The sequence below is a fragment of the Schistocerca serialis genome, chromosome 8, assembly GCF_023864345.2.
Source record: "Schistocerca serialis cubense isolate TAMUIC-IGC-003099 chromosome 8, iqSchSeri2.2, whole genome shotgun sequence".
NCBI classification, from domain to species: domain Eukaryota; kingdom Metazoa; phylum Arthropoda; class Insecta; order Orthoptera; family Acrididae; genus Schistocerca; species Schistocerca serialis.
In genome coordinates this window covers 93,993,506-94,004,102 of record NC_064645.1, presented here as the reverse complement: position 1 = coordinate 94,004,102, position 10,597 = coordinate 93,993,506, and the positions used below count along the sequence as shown (strand labels likewise).

General features: G+C 44.1%; 1 protein-coding gene across 1 annotated transcript in view; it reads right to left on the bottom strand.

Moving 5' to 3' along the window:
* Positions 1 to 229: 229 nt before the first annotated feature.
* LOC126416842 (cholinesterase 2-like) overlaps positions 230 to 10,597 on the bottom strand; it is a 193,200-nt gene continuing 182,832 nt past the window's right edge. The window contains exon 11 of the mRNA XM_050084725.1: positions 230 to 464. Within this exon, the coding sequence (XP_049940682.1) occupies positions 230 to 464 (235 nt within the window). The remainder of the gene's footprint in view (positions 465 to 10,597) is intronic.

The window sequence follows — 10,597 nt, the reverse complement described above, 5'->3', positions numbered from 1 at the left end:
TATGCCCAGTCCTCAATTATTGCTCAGTGGAGTACGGCAGATGCTCAATGTCATGTTCCCATAATTCTTTTGAGCAGTGTAGTAGAATCTTTTGACGTGACTTGTCACACACTGGCTCAGTCCTACAGCTGTAGTTATCTTTTGTGCAGAATAAACAGTTTGTCTCCCGAGCAGCCGGACGTGGCGAGTTACTCTGGGGGCGGCCCGGCTGTCGCACTGCCCCCGCCGCCTAGTGGAAGGCCAGGGAGGCGGCGACGACGGCCACCAGCGTCGCGACGCTGGCGACGCAGCAGGCGGTGGCGGCCGACGCCTGCTTCCGGAGGCCCTCCGAGGCCGCGACGGTCAGCTGCCGCTCGAAGTCCTGCCGCAGCTGCGGCGCCTTGTCCACCAGCAGGAAGGACGGGTCCTGCAGCGTGTACGGCCGCCAATCCGGCACCCCAGCCACAGGACTGGCGGTTGTCTTCCTGCGGACACCACAGCGAGGTGCAGCTCAGAGACTACACGAGAAATAACACGGCACACTTGATAAATACTCTCTAAAACAAAAACAAAAAAAACAAAAGAAAAGCGACACACCACGAAGGAGTTAAACAAACCAGTCGCAAATTGATAGCCATACAGGTACAGACCGAAAACGCAAAACTATAAACTTTGGCAGTCGATGAATAGATATGTAACGCTACAGCGCCATTTCACCGCGCAGTTCGCAATGCCAGTAACCTGGGGTCAAGTCCATATCATCGCGTAAAATCTTTGCGAATTTAATTCTGTATAGTCAGATAGACAGGCGCATGAGCGATACAGGTACATGTCAGCATCTGAGAGGGGACATGTAGATGGACTCAAAGAATGCGGTTGGAGTAGCCGATGATACCCTCTACACTTGAATAGGAGCCACGCAACTATTCTAGGATGTTGGCGAGAATGGCTAAATCGTGGCTGCGCGCAGTGTCATGATGGAATGTGACGACCGAGCAATCGTCAGAGACGCACTCAGATCCCCAGATTCACTATTATCATGGATCCGAAGTACAACTGGTACTTCAGTGAGCACGAGGATCATTACTAGGTGGCTGAAAGAAAGCTGAGCTCACGGCGCCCATTGCGATGACTACCACTGACCTTATCACACGAACAGTCTCGTTGGCAGGGGTGTCTGGCACATATGGCCTGCAACCTCACAGACTGAAGTAGAATTGTCTTCAGCAATGTAGTGTGCATGCTGTAAGACCTTCGGTAAACACACCATCAGATTATTTGACTTGTCGCTCTAACGAAGTAGGCGTGTGTCAGCAATATGTCTCGTGGTCTTATCATGGCGTGTTTATCTTCTGCCATTAGGTCAGACGATAGAAATGCCACTTGCACGCTTAGAGTAGCAGATTGACGGTGACCAACTTTAAACAGAACTTGATTAATTTTCACACACATTTATTAAAATAATAACAAGTATAAACCTTACTTAACTTGATTCTGGATGCTATTTACAATCGACAGTCTGAAGTTCCTTTGGTCTTGGTACGTTAATCTTATCCTCACATATCTCTGATACTTGACAAAGTGTCTATACATTTATCTTCATGGCTATGTAGAGGAATATGATAATCTTCTTAGGTGCAGACTGAACTTGACTATAGACTGGTACAGACTAATGTAGACTGGTACAGACTGTTGCAGACAAATGCAGACTAATGCAGACTGACTGATCGGAGGTCTGTATACTCGTTATAATAACTCATGCATTCAGGTATCACTGCGCAAGTGTGATCCATGAGGAGAAAAGGTTCTACGTTAGCAGCAATCTCATTGGCTGCGTTACATATTAATACGTGGATCGGCGGAAGCAGAATTTGGTTCGTCTCTAAGGTAGCGCCATCTCGTAGTGTGGAGACGGGCGAGCGCTGCGCCTGCGCTGTTGTGCTTAGCGGGGCGCGCTCTAGTGGGAAAGTTGTGTATGCGCTGACTACACGGAACTGTGTACACAACAAGTGATGTCCCAATTCGAACTGATGTCTGGAGATGCCCCGGATAGTAGTGGTATACCAACCTGATTGTCGCGCGTCATACATCCTGACAACCGGGAGTGATGTTCCAACGTACCATTTCTTTTTGTAAGAGGACCCCTTTCCTTTTCATCTGCGGCATTCTTAGAGCACATTGGTACATCAATAATATTGTATGCTCCCGTTTTGTCGCCCTTCTGGGCAAGCCATCCTGGGCTTGTCTTTCAACAAGATAATGCCCACCTGCACGCGGCGAGAGTCTCCACTGCTAATTTTCTTGCTTGCCAAACCCTACCTTGGCCAGCAAGATCGCCAAATCTCTCCCCACTTGAGAATGTTTGAATCACTACGAGCAGACACTGCTCGCTCCAGATTTTGACGATGTAAAGTACCAATTGGACAGAATTTAGCACGATATCCCTCAGGAGAGTGCCTGACAACTCATCAAAAATACCAAGCCGAACAGCTGCTTCAATAAGAGCGAGAGGTGGATCAATGCGTTATTGGTTTCCTCAATTGATGGAGCTCTTTATGCTGAATAAATCAACTAGTTTTGCTGAAACTTTAATCCTTTGTTTGTCACGACATGTATGTCAAAAAATGGTTCAAATGGCTCTGAGCACTGTGGGAGCTGTGAGCACATATGAGGTCATAAGTCCCCTAGAACTTAGAACTATTGAAACCTAACTAACCTAAGGACATCACACACATCCATGCCCGAGGCAAGATTCGAACTTGCGACCGTAGCAGTCGCGCGGTTCCACACTGAAGCGCCTAGAACCGCTCGGCCACGGCACATGTGTGTCACCTCTACCGATTTCCGTCTCGTTCGGGTAACTTCTTCGTGGCGCGTCGTTTTTTTCTTTGTCTTACAGTGTATATACTGTCGTGGGCAGTCTAAATGACGTTTGCTAGGTTTCAGATGAAACCACGTGCGTAAAACACAGCTAGCATTATTCATCCATCCTAGCAATCACAGATTCGGGTGAATACGGGCATTCCACTTTCCTAGTTACCGGAAAGGCGTTCCGGACTGATCCACTTTATCGACTACCAGCGAAAATAGAGTATATGAAGTACGATCCAAATACAGTGATACTCAAAAGTACCTCGATTTCAGAAGACAACTGCGCGAGAGCTGCAAAACATACAGAAAACTGATACATATGAGTGAACAGAACGTAAGTTCAAGTTTAGATTCCTGACACGGACCGTAAAGTAATTGCAGAGCGCACGGCAATAGGACAGGCGTGTACACAAATTATCCTCTCCGTATTGTCGCACTCAGCCTACAGATACACAATATAATCAACAGTTTTCCGAAGCGGGCTGCTGCCATTACAGCCTACAGAGCAGCAATCAATTTCACGCACTTGCTCTTCCGTCCGTACCGACGTTTATCATGTCGCAAACAGTGCCCAAATCGGACACCTGTCACATGAGCTAAGAACTTGGATATACCGACGCGTGTCTGTTTTTTGTGTGTCTTGTACTTTTCGTGCAGTCACCTTCTGCAACCCAGTTTCGAAATCATATTTGCTAAGTTTCAAGACTAGAAAAACACTCGCGTGAAAGACTACATCCTTTATTCACATACGACATTTTCCAAACAATAGACACAAGTGAAGAGGTTGATTCCGTCTTAATGGAAATTTGAAACGGCAATCGATGTTGGGCCAAATCGTCGCCTACTAACCGAGATAGAATCACAGGGAGTACCTTCGCAAATATATGACTGGCTCCAGGTATATTTTACTTATCAAAGCTCTTACGTTGCACACTGCAACAGGAACGAAAGAAACGTCAGGTGTGCGCAAGGAAGCGTAACAGCACCTCTGATCTTCTCAGTCCAGATAAACGATTTACCAGACAGGATCAGCAGCACTGTGAGGTTGTCTACTGACGGTACTGCTGGCTCGGCAAAAGATATCGCCGTTGCACGACAGTAAGGAACTGCAGAAAGATTTGGATTAAATTTCCACTAGTGTAATCAGTGGTAGCTCGCTTCGATGAAAAATAATGCTTATAATAAAGAAAAACAAACCGATATTATCTGATTGCAATATTAGTAACGGACAACTCGAGCTCATCTTTTTTTCCCTTTGTTTTTGGGAAATAGAGGGTGACCATAAAAGCATGCCCCAATCATAAATTTTAATAGCATTAACTGAAAACGTTGTAGAGTGTCGTTCAAGTCACAATTGAAGAGTAACTCAAGCGGATTGAGATAAGAGCGTGCAGGTGTGGTGTGTTGCCGCTTTCAGTGGCAAATACGCCTCATATACAGTTACCAAATAATGGCGACTACCGAATGTAGAGCGTTTTGTGTTCTACAGTTCACTGAGTGAATGGGTAATTTCAGTTCAAAATACGTTTCGTTTAAAGTTTTCCTGTGACCCCCTATGCTATAAAAACATCTGCCGATGTCATGGTCAGTTCGAAACGACCAGATTGTGTGTGTGTAAAGGGAAAGGGACGGTACGACCTAAACGGTTTGAAGAGGATGTTGACCTTGTCACAGCATCTTACCTTCGTCGTCATAAGAAATCTGTTCGGAAAGCAAGTCTTGAACTTCCGTCGCCAAAGAAGACAGTGGAAAGTTATAAGAAAACGTGTACAGATGCGCCTATACCGGCTACAGCTGGTACATGCTTCAAATCCAAATGACTAAGGTGTACGTTATAACTTTACAAGTGAAGTATTGCAGGGAAAAATTTACTTGATCGAATGGTGGTCAGTAATAGGACAACTTCTCATATAAGTCGGAAGGTACATTCCCTTATATTCATATCTGAGAGTCAGAACATCCTAATGAACCTGTATAGTACCAAGGAGAGGCCCACAATGGAATGCTGTCTGTGCCGTGTCTCAGCGTCAAGCGTAGGGACTATTTTTTTTTTTTTTTTCCTTCGCTGAAGCTACTGCAACAGGGGTGAATTATCTGGATATGTCGCAGGAAGGGCTTGTTTCCCAAATGGAGTCGGTCTCCATACCTGAATGGTCAGTGTGGCTTAATCCCCGGTAGCTGAGTGACCACCGAGCTCGCACCTGTTTCGAGACGCCCACCGACGTCTTTGGCACACATCCCACCTCCGATGTCACATATCGGCCGTTTCTTTTTGGAGTACAGCTACATATGCACCGAGCTCCCCAGGACCAGGAAGACGACCACCCGCGACATCTACCGCCTTCTCCGAAAGTCTCCACCCCGCAACCCCGTCGAAACACGTCACCCCCAGGTTTCAAGGCCTACAGTTTGGAAAACGATTCACCAACCATATCACACCACTGACACCACCTCTATGTGGTACCTTCTCGTCAACGGCAAGTACACTACAAGACAGAAACTGCATCGCATCGCACTGGTGGACTCACCCCTGTGCCTCAATGTCGAAGATACAGATTTACATCGTTTTGAGTGTGGGCCAGCAGCAGCTGTCTGGACCCTCGTACAGAAGATTGTGGCTTTCTACCTCCGAGTACCACCACATCACGTTTCTCCCACTATGATGATATATCACGACACGACCTACTTTCCATCGGCTAAGTGGCACGCCATCACATGGATCAGTGGCATGGCTGTCAACTACCTCTTCCGGGACGACATCGTCGATCCGGCGGACATTTGGACGCGCCTCCAAGTACATCACCACACCCTTCGCCAGCATCGACACTATCGGGCCACTTTCGCGAACTATTTACAAAGCATTTTCACCAACCCGCCTCAAAGCTGGAATCTCAACGAACCGTGCCAGCCAAGACTGGACGATCCCACGTTCCCCTTCAATGGTCAATGATAGAATGCATTTTGTTCTGCTGGCGCGCCAAAGTGGAGCATGGCGCGGAAAGTATTCCTATTTTATTTCAGTTCTCTTTTCTCCTCCTCTTCTAAGTTTTTTTTCTCCTTACACATGTTTATCCTTTTCACATATAGCTCTCTATCTGTAGCCTATTTGTTTTCTTTCTCTTGTGCTCCCGAAAAAAAAAAAATGCTGCTGATGGTGAGACTGTATACTCATTTATGTTAACAAAAAACATACAAATACAAAAGAAGACCGTTGCGGAAATATAGCTACCTTTTATGTTTTACGTTTTCAAAGGATATTGTGTTATTTTATGAAGAACGTAGTCTTTTATTTTCATACCCAAGAGGTTTTTATTTGTTTTCTTAAAAAAAATTAGTAGAGCACTTATAAAAAAGCAAAAAAAAGAAAAAAGTTGGTAGAGAACATGCCCCAAAAAAGTGGTTGGGAAACTATTAAAAAATATAAAAAAAGAAAAAAAGAAAAAAAGAAAAAAGAAAACAAAAAAAGAAAAAAGTGATCAGCGCAACGGAATGTCAATCTGAAGGGTCCGAGTTCGATTCCCAGCTGGGTTGGAGATTTTCTCTGCTCAGGGATTGGGTGTTGTGTTGTCCTAATCATCATCATTTTATCCCCATCGACGCGCAAGCCGCCTAAGTGGCGTCAAATCGAAAGACCTGCACCTGGCGAAAGGTCTACCCGACGGGAAACCCTAGTCACACGACATCCACATTTATTTAGTGTGTCTTAATGCTATGCGAGGGGCCCAGGTTTGATTCCCAGGCCGGCTGGGGGATTATCTCTGCTCTGGGACTGGACTGTGTGTTGTCTTCACCATCATTTATTCCTGATCGATACACAAATCGTCGAAGTAGCTTTACCTAAAAAGATTTTGACCAGGCAGCTGGGCTCCCCACAGGTTGGGGAACCGGCATATGCACTCACATTATCATTATCCGCAATTACAAAGTGAACCTATGAACCTAAGAACTTTATTTGGCACAAAGTTGGAGCCGCTTCCCATTGGCATCTCTTTGTACGAGAGTGGTTGAGCGTCAAAGTTCCTGAACGTTAGATTGGTAGTACCGTCAATACAACATAGCTCATTTGCACTGACCCCCATGTTCACCCGACCTCACTCCACGTGGTGTTTTTCCTTCGGAGCTTTATAAAAGATTGTGTCTACGTTTCGTCATTACATATGATTTTCCAGAGCTAAGACACAAAACTGAAGAGGCTATTGCTTCCATTACTCAGGATTTGTTTACCATAGTGTGGGAAGAAGAAGATTTTGCCATATAACTAAAACAGTACATACCAGTATCTGTCAGAAAAACTAGATTAGTTCACTTTCTATTCCAGATATTATTTTTGGTGCATAGTCGAAATTAAACTCCTATGGCCGAGCGGTTCTAGGCGCTTCAGGCCGGACCCGCGCTGCTGCTACGGTCGCAGGTTCGAATCCTGCCTAGGGCATGGATGTGTGTGATGTCCTTAGGTTAGTTAGATTCAAGTAGTTCTAAGTCTAGGAGACTGATGACCTCAGATGTTAAGTCTCATGGTGCTTAGAGCCATTTGAACCATTTTTGAAACTAAAATCTTACGATATACCACTGAAATTAGGACATTCTGTTGTGAACAGTCTGTATTAAGAAGCAGTAAGGAATGGGCTGCTCACCTAAAATGAGTGGCAGGGCAGGTGAATGGAACACTTAGATTCGCTGGAATTGTTCTGGGAAAATGCATTAAAAGTGTAGAGGAATTTACATGCAAGACAGTTCTGTTCCTCTGTTCTGGTGTTCTGTTCAGTAGGCAACATACTAGACGTGAAACGATTTCAGATCCGTGCTGGCAGGATCGTAACATGTCGGTAGAGCCCGGAAATTCTGGGGGATCTTCTGTGGGAGTCCTTGAGAAACGGACGTCGCAGTTCCCGCGAAATTTAAGGAATCTCTTTTCGAAGAAGGCTGCGTGACGATTAAACCGAGGACTCCTAAGTGGAGGCGGTTCATTGAATACACATCTGTTTATGTCCCTTAGTCTCTGCCCAAATAAAGTCATAAAAAGTTTTCCCTTTGACTTATTGTTTATTGAATATTGTGTGAATGTTTAGTGGCAATAAATTTGATACAAAACACATGCTTTGGACGAAAAAAATGAAGATTTAGAAGTATGAAAACAAAAAGCAAATAGTGGTGTGCGAAAAAGGGTGCTGTGCAAAACATGAGAAATACATAGTGCTGCAGAACAACTAAAAATTAGACCATAAATACCAGTGTCTAAAGAAGAAAAACAGAAAAGATGAGCTACCAGACGGCATTTCCCGATGTAAACGAGAAATCAAGAGGAAATCACCATCACTGATGATGCTTTACCTCAATAAAGCGAAACCCACATGGTAAAAAAAAAATGCATTTTTGTAGTTGCGACGACAGAACAAAAGTACCCTCAAGACTTTTAATATGGGTTCAACTAACTGCCCCCTCCTAGTTTACACGATGCAGAAATTTTTTTATGTAACTTTTTTTTTTATTTCCCTCCTCTACAAAGTCTATGTTTCCTGTTGGGTGGTATTCTTAATCAGTTTATTTTCGGAGGAAGTGGTCGTTGATAGCATTCATCTGTGATTTATCTTGTGTACTCCGAGTGAGTTAGTTCAGTACCCTGTTATTCACACCGAGACTCAGAAATGTCTAAAAGAATACCTGGATCATCTTTAGAAACAATTCTGAACGAAATTTTTGGGTGAAGATTCTAACTCAGGGAACGACAGTGAATATGACGCTGGTGTTATGGAGTATGACTGAGTTCGAGAAAGTAATGTGGCTATTAGAGACAATAATGAAGATAATGTAGCTTCAGGTACCGGCCATGAGGATGTGACTGTGGCCAAGCGTGGAAGAAAGTATGTAATCGTACGGCCCAGAATACGTAGGAGATTTCCTGCAAATACAGTGAAGGAGCAGGCTGGAGTGACTCCAGTCGGCGAAGCCTTAATGTTACATTTTACATCTGACATCATGGACGTTATAAATGAAAAGGCACATGGCCTAAATGTTACTTCTACTAATGAGGAAGAACTGTATGCCTTTATAGGAATGCTCATACTTACAGGTGCACATAAGGACAATTCTGTCGATATACACGACCTCCCGTCAAACCTAATTTGTCAGCCTGTTTACAAAGCTCTTATGGCAAGAGAACGTTTCACGGTACTTGTTGTTGTTGTTGTGGTCTTCAGTCCTGAGACTGGTTTGATGCAGCTCTCCATGCTACTCTATCCTGTGCAAGCTTTTTCATCTCCCAGTACCTACTGCAACCTACATCGTTCTGAATCTGCTTAGTGTATTCATCTCTTGGTCTCCCTCTACGGTTTTTACCCTCCACGCTGCCCTCCAATACTAAATTGGTGATCCCTTGATGCCTCAGAACATGTCCTACCAACCGATCTCTTCTTCTGGTCAAGTTGTGCCACAAGCTCCTCTTCTCCCCAATCCTATTCAGTACTTCCTCATTAGTTATGTGATCTACCCATCTAATCTTCAGCATTCTTCTGTAGCACCACATTTCGAAAGCTTCTATTCTCTTCTTGTCCAAACTATTTATCGTCCATGTTTCACTTCCATACATGGCTACACTCCATACAAATACTTTCAGAAATGACTTCCTGACACTTACATCAATACTGGATGTTAACAAATTTCTCTTCTTCAGAAACGCTTTCCTTGCCATTGCCAGCCTACATTTTATATCCTCTCTACTTCGACCATCATCATTTATTTTGCTCCCCAAATAGCAAAACTCCTTTACTACTTTAAGTGCCTCATTTCCTAATCTAATTCCCTCAGCATCACCCGACTTAATTAGACTACAATCCATTATCCCCGTTTTGCTTTTGTTGATGTTCATCTTATATCCTCCTTTCAAGACACTGTCCATTCCATTCAACTGCTCTTCCAAGTCCTTTGCTGTCTCTGACAGAATTACAATGTCATCGGCGAACCTCAAAGTTTTTATTTCTTCTCCATGAATTTTAATACCTACTCCGAATTTTTCTTTTGTTTCCTTTACTGCTTGCTCAATATACAGATTGAACAACATCGGGGAGAGGCTACAGCCCTGTCTTACTCCCTTCCCAACCACTGCTTCCCTTTCATGTCCCTCGACTCTTATAACTGCCATCTGGTTTCTGTACAAATTGTAAATAGCCTATCGCTCCCTGTATTTTACCCCTGCCACCTTTAGAATTTGAAAGAGAGTATTCCAGTCAACATTGTCAAAAGCTTTCTCTAAGTCTACAAATGCTAGAAACGTAGGTTTGCCTTTCCTTAATCTTTCTTCTAAGGTAAGTCGTAAGGTCAGTATTGCCTCACGTTTTCCAGTGTTTCTACGGAATCCAAACTGATCTTCCCCGAGGTTGACTTCTACTAGTTTTTCTATTCGTCTGTAAAGAATTCGTGTTAGTATCTTGCAGCTGTGACTTATTAAACTGATAGTTCGGTAATTTTCACATCTGTCAACACCCGCTTTCTTTGGGATTGGAATTATTATATTCTTCTTGAAGTCTGAGGGTATTTCGCCTGTTTCATACATCTTGCTCACCAGATGGCAGAGTTTTGTCCGGACTGGCTCTCCCACGGCCGTCAGTAGTTCCAATGGAATATTGTCTACTCCGGGGGCCTTGTTTCGACTCAGGTCTTTCAGTGCTCTGTCAAACTCTTCACGCAGTATCATATCTCCCATTTCATCTTCATCTACATCCTCTTCCATTTCCATAATATTGTCCTCAAG